The sequence below is a fragment of the Ziziphus jujuba genome, chromosome 4, assembly GCF_031755915.1.
Source record: "Ziziphus jujuba cultivar Dongzao chromosome 4, ASM3175591v1".
NCBI classification, from domain to species: domain Eukaryota; kingdom Viridiplantae; phylum Streptophyta; class Magnoliopsida; order Rosales; family Rhamnaceae; genus Ziziphus; species Ziziphus jujuba.
This window is the reverse complement of record NC_083382.1, coordinates 25,091,041-25,106,537: the sequence shown is the minus strand read 5'-3', so window position 1 is coordinate 25,106,537 and position 15,497 is coordinate 25,091,041. Positions and strand designations below refer to the sequence as shown.

General features: G+C 32.6%; 1 protein-coding gene across 1 annotated transcript; it reads left to right on the top strand.

Annotated features, from left to right (window-relative positions):
• The first annotated feature begins 10,986 nt into the window (after window positions 1-10,986).
• Window positions 10,987-15,497, top strand: LOC132803573 (flavanone 7-O-glucoside 2''-O-beta-L-rhamnosyltransferase-like). Its single transcript, XM_060816802.1, has 6 exons — window positions 10,987-11,130; window positions 11,335-11,644; window positions 11,780-11,890; window positions 12,072-12,268; window positions 15,067-15,167; window positions 15,209-15,497. Exons 1-6 carry the CDS (start codon window positions 10,987-10,989, stop codon window positions 15,495-15,497), a joined length of 1,152 nt encoding a protein of 383 aa, XP_060672785.1.

The window sequence follows — 15,497 nt, the reverse complement described above, 5'->3', positions numbered from 1 at the left end:
TTAAAGGGTAGACTAAATGATTCGAGGTTTGGGACCCAGGTTATATTATTATTATTGTTGTTGTTGTCGTTGTTGTTGTTGTTGTTGTTTTCATTATCTTTCTAGCTACATTTGTAAAAATGTAAGACTATAATAAGTAAGGGGTGTAGGCAGTCTTGAGTTATAAAAGTATGTATTTCTTGTGCTGAATAAAGACTTAGGAAAAGTTGGGACTATTTAGGGTCAACGTAGTGAACTTCATAAGGGATTCCAACACCTAATGAAGTATTTATGGTTTATCGATCATTTTTTGTATCTATAATCTTATGCTGTTATTATCAAAGTCTTGCAAATATATGGAAAGTTGTAGTAAGATGGGAGAAATAAGGCGCATATATATTTTTGAAATGAGTTTACTATGCACGATACGTTTAGGAAAGTCCAGTTTACAAGGGAGATGCTATCGGATTTTCTGAACAATTTCCAATGGGATTTCCCCTTGTCGGGGCCATCCTAGAGTTTGGATAGGTAACTCTAGGAAGGTCATGACACAATGGCTTTGGTAGCTTAGCCACACTAGTCATGCTTTTGACCTTTTCGACAATCATCTGATTCATTCTCTCGACTACTTTATTATGTTGTAGAATGTGAAGGACTGTCTTATCATGTTGAATGTCTTGTCTTTTATACTCACCTTTATTATCTAAGCGAAAACATTTCAGCTTCTTTCCTATTTATTAATCTATCATGACATGAAATAGTTTGAAGTGTCTAATAGTTGGTTTTTTGTCTTCAAGAAATATACCCACAAATTCCAAGAAGCATCATCAATAAAGATTAGGAAATATTTGTTGCTATCTAGTGATTCCACCTCTATGGAACCACAAATATCGGAGTGCATCAGACTTAGCAGCTCTTATTTCCTCAATGTAGAGGAACAAAATATTACTTTCTAAGTAAGCAGTGACTATAAAGATCCAGCATAGCATATTTATGAACAATGATATGCTTTTTGCTTGTCAAAGTAGAAGATCCTTTTTCACTCATGTGACCAGATCTCTAGTACCACAGATTTTGAGAAATCTTACTTTCCACAATGTTAAGGTTGTTTGAGCATATCTTCACATGAGTCTTATACAATGTTCTATAAATATATCCTCGGGCAATAACTTTGGCACCTTTCATTATTTTCCATGTGCCATTGTTAAAATGGTTATTGTATCCTTGCTTGTCAAAGGTTGCTCCCGAAAGTAGATTAAGCCGAAGGTTTGGAACATGATGGACATCCTTCAAAGTAATTGTACAACCAGTATTCATTTTTACTTAAACATCACCAGTCCCCACAATCTTTGTGAAGCTAGAATTTTCCATCTTTACTGTAACAAAGTCTTTCCTTTGTACATTTTTAAGGAATATTTATGTAGAGTGACATGCTAGGGTGCTATAATATCGACTACCCACTCAACATCTTAGGTTGATGTGTGAATGCATGTCTCTTCTTTAGTGGAGTAGGGCACTACTTCTCCTATAAAAGTGACAACTGTCTCTCCATCTTTCTTCAATTGATTAACTTATGGTCTATGCTCTCTTAACAACTTTTTACAATTCTTCTTCAAGTGACCCTCCAAACCACAATGACAGCATTTATATGCTAATTTTTTGCCAATTGTAGATCTACCTCTGCTCTTGCTCCTGCTTCTCCCCCCTGTCTCGACCACCTCTTTACTGTCTTCCTCTCTTTGTGACAAGGGCATGTGATTGGTCCATGGCTTACATTCTTTCTCATTGCCTCTCCATTGAATAGGGCATCCTTAACCATAGACATAGTAAGTTTTCTATTCAGAGCTAAATTGCTAAGAAAGACTACCAATGTCTCCCAACTATCTAGGAAAAAGCCTAGAAAAATGAGAGTTGGATCCTTATCTCCTAGTTGGTATTCCATAATAGATAATTGATTTACCAAGTTCTGGAACTAACTGCTATGCTCAACTACAAAAGTTCCACTCTGTAATTTTAAATTTACCGATTGCCTAATAAATAGGGCTTTGTTCCAAGTAGTTTTGGCTTAGTGCATGTCCTCTAATTTCTAACAGAGGACATATGCGTTTGGTTCCTTTACAACATTATATAAGACATTATGGTCAATCCATTGCCCAATCTAACAGATCATTTTTTTGTTTAGTGTTTTCCATCTATTTCTTTACTGGGATCAAGGTTTGCTCCCTTAGCTTCTAAGAGAAGTCTCTATAGTATATAGTTGGTGGCAGTGAGCTTAATCAGAGGTCTCGAAGATGATTCTTCTATTGACATTTTTTTTATGGCTTAATTGAAAATGGAGCTGAATTTTGGCAAAACAGAGCTAACTGTTACATCCGAAATGGCAAAAAATGGTGGACTTGACTCGTCTAAGGTCAAAATCTGATTATTAAAAATTATAGGACAAAAATGTTATTTTTCCAAATTTTAAGATCAAATTGCAAATACAAAAATTACAAAGGTCAATTTGAAAGTTCTAAAAAATATAGGGACTGCTCTATGAATTTTTGAAATGTTTACTGATGAGGCAGTTTGATGATGTGGAAGATTGATGTGTTCATGATGCATCAACATGCGGCAGATGATGTGTCTCTTATGTGGCCAATGACATGTCGAATTATGTGGATGATAATGTGGCCAATTGGTCGATGTGGCAGCTAGGTTGGTGGTGATGTGGCAGCTAACGTGGTCATCTTCAATCTCCAAATGGCATGTGTGGCACTGAACCAATTGTAGAATTTTTTGACAGTGCGCGGGGCATTGCAGCGTCACGTTGCTTTATGGCGAATGGTGTTTTCTTCATCTCTTCAAGTACTTTCACCTGGTATCCTAAAATCTTTAGTTTAAGCAACTTTTTGAAACAACAATTTGAAGAACAAAGGCTTTGTTTCTCCAAATTTTAAACCTAGCCCTCAATCTACAATTGTAATACCACTTGTTATGGTTTTCTGACCACTACAAGGAAGGAATATGAAAAGAAAATAAAAGAATTCTTATTACTTTCTGGAAATATAACACAAAAAAAAAATTTCTCTCTCGTTGAGTCTCACTCTCTTCTGTCATACTCTCTTCTGGAGTTTTCTCACTCTTCTCTTAAGCTATCTTTGAAGTCTCAAACCCTCTCTGAAATTTACCCACAGAACTAACTCTCTCTTGAAGTTCTACTTAATACTCCTCAATGGGATGGGATGCAAGTATGGCAGAACTAGAGCCTATTTATGAGCTCACAATGTTGGCTACACATCTTGGTTTTTCAATTGATTCCACAATTGTTAAGCTATCTTTACACTGATAATTCAGTAACTATTCACCATAATGGTGAGCCGGGTAATGCAGTTGGACTTTACAAAATCTTGGTTTAATTGTTGAATCTTTGATTATGTAGAATTTTGGAGTTACAAGAACAACAGGAATAAATAAATAAAATCTAAAAGAGAGAATTAGGCAAGATTTCTTGGAAATGAAGCATTCTAACTTTAACATTTCAATCTTGAGAATATAATTCAGCAAGTGTAACCCCATTTATAGATTGCTTTGATTCTTTTGGAGCGGACTTATCATATTGATTATCTAAACCAAAATCTTCTCTCTCAAGTTCAAAATCATCGTCCCTTTCATTACAAATAAAAAATGCTAGCTGCGAAGGCACGGAAGATAAGGATATAGTGTAATTATCAAGCATCATAACAACCTTTAACATTTTGGGTGTATTAGAAGCAGCTTCTTGAGCACAGAGCAACCGTGTTTGAATGCATTTCATAGCTTCATGTTTAGGCCACTGACCGTCCAATGATGGATCCATTAGCTCTGAAACAATTTCTCCTCAAATGTTCCTATGCCTATCAGAAATCCAACCATCCAAATATATTTGATCAACGACAAGATACAAATGATAATAAATCAACTTAGAATATGTTTTCTTACATGGCTTTGAAAGGTTGTCACGTATTGAAATTTTCAATTCTTCCGACCTATAATGATTTCTAGAACTACGATACCAATGCTGTAGGCATCAGAATTAGTCAAAAACTTGCCATTCTTAATATACTCTATTGCAATGTATCCACTACATATAAAAAATTGTAAGCCTTTTATTCTTGAATAGAAATATGGTTTAATCATGCAGATAGAAAATTTTCTTTTGACTTACAAAGTACCGCAGATCCTATTTGTGTTGCTTGAGTCTGGGTTTCACTGAATAGTTTCGTTAAACCAAAATTTGAGATTTTGGGATTCATGTCTTCATTTAATAGGACTTTGTGGGCTTTTAAATCCCGATGAATAATTCTTAGTTGAAAATCTTCATGCAGATAAAATAGCCCTCTTGCAATATCGATAATGATTTCATATCATCTTTTCCAATCCAAAAGATTTTGTTTCCCCTGAGCTAAGACATTGCATTTTCAAACATAGAGGTTATATACTATAATGATTAATAGTATTTTGCATGTAGACTTACAGGCAAATTCTATATTCCCATAACCTTTTGGCAAATTCCCGAGAGGGAAATATTTTCCATTCCTCGGCATGGGTAAAAGACAATTGAACCTAAGGGGAAAGGAGTTGATAAAGGAGCATCAGTAAGAGAGATGAGAAGTTTGTCAGCAGAGAAAAAAAGGCTCTACCTATGTGGCTTCAGTAAGAAATGATGTACCTATAGTCATGGACTTTAGTTAAATGAAGCACCATGTGTAACAATTGTTCAAGCAGGCTCTATATATAGCTTTTATCACTTTGAAGGAACTTTACATAATCTTTGAAGATATAGGTTCCTTAGACTACTACCAATATAAAATAAAAGTTCATTAAGAACCTAATTCAAGTTTCATTACATGAGATTGACTCATTATGGCAGAATGGCAATAATATGATAAGTAAAATTTCAAGTACTAAGTTTGTCAAGTAAGTTGGAAAAAAGTGACAAGGAACATAGTAAATAATCCATACCAAATAAAATTTTGTCCAAGCTTCCATTAGGTAGGTACTCAAAGACAAGTAGCTTCTTTTTTTCTTCCAAGTAGAAGCCCAATAGCTTACAAGATTCTTATGCCCCAACTTAGCAACAAGCATCAATTCCATTTTCAATTCTTCTCTACCTTGTCTTGAGTGACTTGACGGCCTTTGTAATGCTATTTCTCTTCCATCATACAGTGTACCCTTCAACCTGGGTTTTTATATTTGTTGGACAAAAGTTAGAACACAGATTACAGTGTGCATCAATCAAAACTAATTAAGTACCTTGTAAATTGGACCAAAACCACACTTTCCAAGTTTGTGTTTACTAATACCTTCTTCATAAATGGAACCATCTAAGTAAACTCTAAGAAAGAATTATAAGTATAGACAGGATAAAAGCCTTTTTTGGTGCACAATTTTTTTAGGCATACTTGCATTGCAAGCAACATTAAAAAGGTGTACTAGTAATCATGTAATCTCTGTTTGTTGTTCACATGAAAATTAATTAACGTCATGACAATATGCATAATATAATTACAGATATCTTTTTCTTTGCATTTCTCCTAGCTTACCAAGTATAAAATATGGCAATCGCTAGCAGGGTTGCAACTATTGAGATCACAACAATGATAATGGTATTTTAGTATCCTTCTCCATTACATAGAAACATACACAAGGAATTACAACATTTTTAATTTGATTTCTTAAAAAAACTACAAAATTTGCAGATATACTACCAAGTATATAAATCAAGAAACAATTATTTTTTTGCTCAATTGGAGGATATATATAAGAGTAAATCTAGTCAAAAAAACAAAAGACGAATCTTAATTGCATAACTATTTACAAGTGATAACCATTCTATAATACCAACAGCTAGATATGTTGTTAAAATAAGTAAAGTGGGATATTAGCTATTATACCTCATATTTCATAATATTGATAATTTATGAAATATTGGATATTACAAACAGGATTGGTTGTATTAGTACGTTCGGCTGGTGTTGAACTTGGCTCGAGGGATGGAGCAGGTGAAGGAGCTACTTAAGGTGGCGAAAGCTATAATGATGACTGATCAAAGAATGGATATATTTCATATCAAAACTAGCAACTCACAGAAAACGTCAAGCAACTCCCTTTAGCTAAGTCTTTCCTCACTGCACCGAACCATATATATCATTCTCTGTGTAACTAATGCTCCCATTAGAAAATCTAGAAAAATGGATTCAGCATTTGATGAATGGTTATCCACATCAAACAATCTCTCCATCTGACGATTGAAAACAACTAGGTCATCACCTGTGTTATTTGTAGGAGAAGAAGTATATGCTACAAGCACTATTGGCTGTAGAGAAGAAATTATTGGATTTATGCTCTTGGAGCAAGTTAATCTATTGATTAGAAGCCTTAATTAATAATGGGCCATAAGATCCCCAAACTAGCTTATTAAATGACTGAGCCTATTTAACTAGTTATTAAGATACAAGATGGAGCCCATTAATTGGGCCAACATGTTTTGAAACCTAAGAAGATTAGGGTTAGCAATTTATTACTTACTAGCCTCCAGTCGCATAAGATTTTATATATTATTTTTCAGAGATTTAGAATCTCAATAGAAAATTAAACACCTTAAAAGAAAAACAAAAACTGTGAGGTTTCAGAATGTTTTTATATTATCCTTTCTATTTCTTTTGTGATCAGGTGCACCCACATGCAGAACTATCATATAGAGAATAGTTTGGAAAGTCATGTGGATTCAAAAAGAAATTTTCTACACTATTATAGGTTAGTAATAGATGATGAAAGTATATCTATCACATATTATATTCAATGTGTGATTCCTGACTTCCGCTGTATGATTCCAACAATTGGTATCAGAGCACTAGTTGAATTGATTTGTTATAGATTCAATCTATATTTTTATTTCATGTATGTATGATGTTTATTAGATTTATGGCACATATGGTTCTAATATTCATGTTATTTATAATTTTGTTATTATGAATGAATGATTGGTTTTTGGCCTTAATCCATGATAGATATTTGCTTGTATTTTTTTTACTGGGGATGTAGCGAGGAGGCTAATCATAAGATCAGGTTTCCTCCTTGATTTATTTATTTATTAGCAATTTTTATTTATTTTGTAATAAAATTAGATTTTAAGAAAAATATATGTAAAATACCTGAAAGAAAATGCGTAATCATCATTGTTCATCAATTTTCAAGGCATATTAAGATTAGTTTGGAACACAATCACCATGAATTGATAGTACTAAGAGAGACAAATCAAACCGAGAACTAGCTCGCACTGCCAAAAGTGGCTACGAGAGGATCTCACTCTCTTAGCTTCCTTGAGCGTGTAAGGGCGTGTGTGAAGTCCAATTTGGCTGATTTTTGGTGGTTAGATGCTCTATTGATGCTTAACCTACCTATAAAATTTCATGGTAATCGGAGTTTTCTACTACTGCCAATAATGTTTTCAATGCTCGGGTTCAACAAGGGACAAGCTATGGTTTTATGGTTTTGGGTTTAAAACCGTAGAAAACTCTAGAAAACCAATTCTAGTTTGGCCCACACCCCATGGACTTACAAGATCTGAAGAAAGGAAGAGGAACAGGCCAAGAAATCAAGTTTGGGTTTTGTAGTCCTAATTGGGCTTATAATTTTTCTTTTTAGGAAACCATGAATTAAGGGCCTATTCATTATTCAGGTTTTTATAATTGTTTAAATTATATGGATATAACATATTTGTATGTGCTTGTATGCCATATAGAATAGGTACTACCATATTATTTCATCATATGATATATACACGTGCATAATAATATATGTTTAGATTATTTTATTCTGGAAAATCCATAAATTAATCTGATTATAAAATATTGAATGGGTGAAGGTTAAAATTAATTTAATTAATTTAAAATCTACATGCTCTACTAAGGGTCCAGTAATAAAATGGTTATGTGATGCCCCAATAAATAAGTATAACTGGGTTTTATTGGATTGGACCTAAATTAACTTCAAAATCTTAATTAGGTTGTACAGTCCAACATTGACAATGCCTAGATATTAAGAATTTTGAAATTAAATTAATGATTAATACATTCGAGTTTAATAATATTAATAATCCTCCTAAAGAGGCTCTATCAATATTATTAAAAGCCCAAACAATATTGAATAATGGTTGATTTTTCTAAAATCAATTTTGAGTGGTATATGTTAATGTTCTCTAAGAAAGCTCTATCTAAGAAGATATGTTTTTAAGGAGTCTAAGATCCACCTCACCTTTCCTGGGAGCTGACTTAATAGGACACGATATATGCCATGTTCAAAATGGAAGATTTTGCTAAAATCAATTTTGAGTGGTAGTTGTTAGTGTTATCTAGAAGGCTCTGTCTACTAAGGTAGGTTTTTAAAGAGTCTGAGATCCATCTCACCTTTCTTGAAAGCTAACCTAGTAGGACACTAAACATACCATGTTCAAAGTTTAGTTTATTACAAATATCTTACCCAACGTAAGTATTTATAATGGAAACTAAATTATTATTACAATAAACATAAGACATAAGTAGTTAAGGGATCTACATATTTATATGTTTGTTGTGAAAATTACATGTTAATATATATGCATATTTTTTTTACTTTTAGAAAATGTCAAGTCTAAATCCTTAAACTGTGATTTTGAGTCAAAAGCCTATAGATGGAAATGACTGTGAGAAATGGAAAACTGATCTTTTTATTATCCTTGAGTTTGAGAAAACCAAGCTTGTCCTAACAATTCCAAAGCCCCAAAAATATGCTACTAATGCATCTAAGGAAACTAAGATGAGATATGCAGAATGGCAACAGGCGAATACTGCAGTTCACTGTTGTATTCTTGCCTGAGTTGCCAGTCATCTACAGAAGCAAATAACCAATCTACAAAATGCATCAGAAAGGATCAAGATTCTAGATAGGATGTTTGCTAAGAGCAGTAGTACAGCTAGACAAGCAGCAATAAGTGCATTGACGCACTCTCCTATGATTGGAGGGAGTGTCAGGGATCATTGTCTTAAGATGATGGGGCTAAGTTAGATGAAGAGGTGTAGATCAAAATGATCTTGGAATCTGTACCTGATAGCTTCAATTAATTCAAACTGAATTATAATATGCATAATATGAAGTTTCTCCTATTGATCTTATGGACCAACTTAAGAATGCTGAAAAGACTCTTGTGAAGCCAGCGAGTACATGTCATGCTGAAGGTTCTTTTAAAACTAAGGGGCAACCTAAAGGTGGAAAGAAGAACAAAAAATAGAAAGGAGCAATTCTAGTTGCCAAACCAGCTGTAATGAAGAAGCCGAAAGGCAAGTGTTTCAAGTGCGGTCAAAAGGGTCACTGGAAAAATGATTGCCCTAAATCAGATATGGGTAATTTACAAATAGTTTAGCCTTGTTTAGTGGAGAATTACAATGATAAATGGATCATTGATTCAGGAGCCACAAACCATGTTTGTTACTCTTTGCAGTGGTTCAAACAAAGCAACCCGCTCAGTAAAGGATAAAGAATCTTGAAACTAGGAAACGGAAACCATGTCTCTGTAATGGCAATAGAACTAGTGGAGTTATCTTTTAATAATAAAATTTTAGGTTTGTCAGACTATTTATTTGTTTTGGATTTTAAAAGGAATTTAGTTTTTATTAGTTATATTTAAACACGGTTTGACAGTACAGTTTGATTCCTTAGTTTCAACTAAAAGTAACAGTACTTTTATTTGTTCTGGAAAATTGATGAATAGTCTTTATTTTTTAACTCCTTTGTCCTATAATTTAATGCCATTGAAAATATAGATGATGAGCAACTTCCCTTATCAAAGCAAAGATGAATGTTAAATGAAACATATCTTTGACACTTGCGATTAAGTCATATTAGCTCTAATAGGATTCATGATTTGGTTAAAAGTGGAATTTTAAATTCCTTAATCGTCGAACCTATACCAGTATGTGAATCTTTTTGGAAGGTAAAATGACAAAGAGGCCATTTAAGGCCAAAGGAAATCACGCCACTGTATAGCTAGAATTGGTGCGTACTGATTTATGTGGATCAACGAGTGTTCAAGCTAGAGGCAGGTTTGAGTATTTTATCACGTTTACTAATGACTACTCAAGATATGGTTATGTTTACCTAATGCGCCATAAGTCCAAAGTTTTTGAAAAATTTCAAGAGTATAAGGCTAAGGTAGAAAAGCAATTAAGGTTCCAAGTAAAATAACTTTGGTCTAACCAAGATGGTGAATACCTGTATAGTGAATTCAAGTGTTTTTTTGGCTCAAAAGGAAGTAATTTCTCAATTTTCATCCTGAGAACACCTTAGGAAAATGGAGTTGCTAAAGGAAGAAATAAGATTCTTTTGGATATGGTAAGGTTGATGCTTAATTATGCATCTTTGCTTGAGTCATTCTGAGGATATGCTTTAGAAACAGCTGTATACCTACTGAACTTGGTTCCATCTAAATCTATTTCAAAGACACCCATAAAATTATGGAAAGGGCATAAACCCAGTTTAAACCATATTCAAATTTGAGGTGCTCTGGCATACGTCTTGGGATAGAAATCTTAAAAATTAGAGGTAGCATTTTGTATAATCTAAAGGAAAAAAAGTGATTATGAGTACTCATGCTACTTTTTTAGAAGAGGATTATATGATGAATTTTAAACCTAAGAATAAGGTGATTTTTAAAGAGCTTGACTCAATTCAAGACCCACCTGAAACTCCTAAGCCTCCACTATTGTTTCCTATCTTTAAAGAGGGGAAAATGTCCCAGAAGCACTCGAAGGTGAACAAGCACAAGAACCAATAAAAGACCAAACTCTAAAACAAAAATAAGATAATGAAGAGATTGGTGATCCGCCACTACAGCCACAGATCCTGAATCCTCCTATACATATACAACAGCTAATACGACAAACTCGTAGTGAGAGAGTGATACATAAACCTATAAAGTATGCCTTATTAGGTGAGACATGTCAGGTCATTATGGATAATCCAAATGATGACCTTACCACTTACAAGGAAAAACTAAAGGATGTTGATGTACAAGAATGGAAAAAGGCTATGGACTGTGGGATGGAATCTATGGATTCCAACTCAGTCTGGTCTCTTGTAGAAGTACCTAAAGGGGTAAAATCCATTGGGTACAAGTAGATCTGCAAGAGAAAGAGAGGACCATATGAAAAAGTAGAAACCTTCAAAGCTAGATTCATGGCACAAGATTATACCCAGAAAGAGGGTATAGATTATGATGAAACCTTTTTGCCAGTAGTCATGCTTAAATCTGTCCGGATTTTCATAGCTATAGCAGTAGCTTTCAATTATGAGATTTAGCAAATGGATGTCAAGACAACTTTCGTAAATGGTAAATTAGAAGAGGACATCTATATGCAGCAATCAAAAGGGTTTATAGCGAAAGGCCAAGAACACATGGTATGCAAGTTGTATAGGTTAATTTGTGAACTTAAGCAAGCATCTAGGTCATGGAATAGTAGGTTTGATGAAACCATAGAAATGTTTGGTTTTGAGAAAAGCCCTGATGAACTATGTGTGTACAAAGAAATTCAGGGTTCAGTAATAGTTTTTCTAATTCTTTATGTAGATGATATCCTTCTAATCGGAAACAATGTGAAGGTGTTATCAGGTATAAAGAGTTACTTGCAAGAACAATTTGATATGAAGAACTTAGATGAAATAATTATTCTAGAAATCAAACTTTTATGAGACCAGAAGAATAAGATATTGGCTTTATCTCAAGCTTCTTATGTTGATAAAATAGTGGCTAAGTACAGCTTGGAAACTTCTAAGATGGGATTTTTACCCTTTAAACGTGGAATGCATCTTTCTAAAAAGCAATCAACAAAAACTCCTGAGGAGAAAGAATTCATAAGTAAGAAGCCTCATGCTTCGGCCAAATATCTGTTATGTAGTAGGAATAGTGAGTCATTTCCAATCAAATCCTAGAGTTGAACACTAGTTTGCAGTAAAGCATATACTCAAGTATCTAAGGAGAACAAAGGATTATATACTTGTATATTCTAGTGGAAGTCTAAAAACCCTTGGTTATACAGACTTAGATTTCCAAAGGGATATTGACTTTAGTAAATCAATGTTAAGCTATGTGTTTAGCTTAAATGGAGGTGCCATTAGTTGGAGAAGCATTAAACAGACTTCTGTTGCTGACTCCACCACTGAAGCTAAATATGTGGCTGCATCTGAAACTGCAAAGAAAGCTGTGTGGTTTAAGAAATTCTTTATGGACCTTCAGGTGATGCCATGTGCAGATTGGCCCATTACCATTTACTGTGACAATAGTGGGGCCGTAGCATAATCTAAAGAGCCTAGGTATCACAAGAAACAAAAACACATAGAAAGGAAGTACCACTTTATCCATGATTTCATTTAAAGATGAGACATAGTGGTTACTAAGATAGCTTCTGAGGAAAATTTGTAGACCCTTTTACTAAAACTCTACCTCAGCAAGTATTTGAGAAGCATGTCGATAGTATGGGTCTGAAAAGAGTCCCAGACTTACTTTAGAGTGAGTAGGAGTTATTACATTTGTACTCTAGAAGTAAGACAAGTTGTAATTTCATTTTCTGATTTAATAATATGAAGTTTTTTTAAAAAAGGTTTGTGCACATTGTATTTTATGTAAAAGGTCTAAATTAATTATGTAATATATGATCATATGGATAAGTTCATAGAAGACGCGATCATAGGTTTTCATAATTAAGGAATTGTCTCACAGTTGCTAAATAAAGTTGAGCACTTTATTTACACTATAATATTTTATAAAATAATCTGTCTTGGTTATTATAAAATATTGAAATAAATTATAGTCATTCTGAGAGGATCGAGAAGATTTAACTAAGGATAAATTTCTATGAAAGGAATTAAATCTCAGGCAATATTGGACATATTATTTTCTTAATCCTGAGTATATTATAAATAGGTGATTAAGTGATTATGGTTCTTTGAGGTATTAATAACTGAGATCTATTATGAATTACCAATATCTTGATAATTTGGGAATTATGGTATTTTGATTATCAAGTATTTATGAAATATACAAAATGGAATTTGTATGAAATATCCTCTTAACATGTTTAGGTACTCGGATATTGAAAGTCACTAGCTAGTGCATTGGATCCATTAGAGAAACTGATAAGTCAAGAGAATAAATAATTAATTGATTGACAGAAATTATTATCGATTAATTATTGATATTTTACAAAGGAAAAATACATTTAATATAAACATTATTAATCTTGGAGTTCAAATATGAGTTTTAAGAGGAGTAGTATCGGATTATTTCAATGATCTACGCTTGCTTAGAGCAAGTGGGAGAATGTTGAATTTATGCTCTTAGAATAAGTTAATCTATTGATCAGGAGTCTTAATTAATAATGGACCGTAGGATTCCCAAACTAGCTCATTAAATAACAAAGTTCACTTAACTGGTTATTAAAATACAATAAAGAGTCCATTAGTTGGGCCAAGGTGTTATAAAATCCTAGAAGGATTAGGGTTAATAGTTTCTAAATATACTACTTAGTACTTACTAGCATCCAGTTAAATAAGATTTTACATATTATTTTCTAGAGACTTAGAAATCTCAGTAAAAAATTAAACACCTTGAGGAAAAAATAGAAATTTTGAGGTTTCAGAATATTTTTCAGATTAACCTATTATTTTTTTGTAAAAATATAAATATTTATACTTAATATTTTGACTTTCCTCCTTACATGAGATTTTCATATGTTTAATTACTTTCTAGTTCGGTTTTTAATTTTCTAATCAAAATATAAAAATATACATTTAATATTATTTTTGAATATATATATATATATATATATATATATATGACTAAGTTAGATAAATCACCACAGAGGTACAACCATCAGCTTGTAGTGTTTCACAAAAAGAATAAAAATAAAATTAAAAATAAAAAAGTTACCGCCATAATTTATACATATCTGCTACCGTAATGGCATTCATGCAACTTTTACCTTCTATTTATTATTTTATTATTATTATTATTTTTCTAATCGTGGCCTTTTGATTTTGGTTTCAGTCTTGAACTAATTAAAAGAAAACAGAGACTTTTTAACACAGATTTTTTTTTTTTTTTTTTTTGTTTCTTGATGGAAAAGATAAAAAAATAATAATAATAGGTTATTGTTTAAAAACTTATTTTATTTTTTTTAATTCCGTCTTTATAACTGTAGTGGTTGTACACTAAAATATTGAATTTTTTATGACTCTTATCTAACAAAATAAGTTAGAAAGAGAGACGTGACAAAATTTCAAATGGCACAAACCTTTACTATAATTTGTAAATTCAGATTGACAATATCATATAGGATTTGTATCAGTATCACCCATAATAAGATCTAGTAAATTAACGATCCATTAAGAAGAGATATTTTTGTAATTACATAAATTTTATAATATTAAAATTATTCAATTTATTGTTAAATATGTATTGATTTGTTCTTTTTTAGTTTAATTTTTTAAAAATTTAAAATCAAACAAGTTTCTTTGCAAGATTTTTTAATAAAAATATTACTTTATTATTTGAAAACTAAGTCCAATTTCAAATTTGTATATATTTTTAATGGATTAACAGATCGGGTAATAGGTTATGTGATAATTTAACAAATGAATTCGAGTTTACCTATTTCCACAATAAACCTTAATGAGTCATGTTTGAACTGATTAGATTTCACACGAACATGACAAGATATGATACGAACACAATTTAATACAACACGGACTCCACTTCTAGAGAAGGATATTATTATATAAATTGTAATTCTCTTATCTAGAAATTCTGGATAAATTTTTTTGTATGAGACACTGCATATCTTTAAAAGAATACGTATATATTTTTTTTACATGCGCATTCTTTAAAGAGCACATTATCCTAGATAAATTTGTCCATGATTTTTGGATGAAACAATTACTGATTATCTAAATATGTTACAAAAATATGTATAAATGGTAATATATATTCATCTTACATGTCTTGTTGATTATCTTTCTGACTCCTTTGGCATGTAGATTATCCCAGTCGGTCATCTTGTTTCAGATCCTGCTGATCACGACGAGGAGGGCATTTGTATCATCGATTGGCTTGACAAGAAAGAAAAGTCTTCAACCGTGTTTGTATCCTTTGGAAGTGAGTGTTATCTTTCTAAAGAAGATATGCACATGGTCTAGAGCTTAGCAATGTGAATTTCATACGGGTTATAAGGTTTCCGGAGGGAAAGAAGATGGAGCTCAAAGATGCTCTACCAGAAGGCTTTCTAGAAAGGGTGAATGAAAAGGGAATGGTTATTGAGAATTGGGCTCCCCAAGTAAAGATTCTGGACCATTCAAGTATTGGTGGGCTTGTGAGTCAATGTGGATGGAGTTCAATCATGGAGAGCTTGAGATTTGGTGTCCCAATTATAGCCATGCCTATGCAACATGATCAGCCATGGAATGCTTAA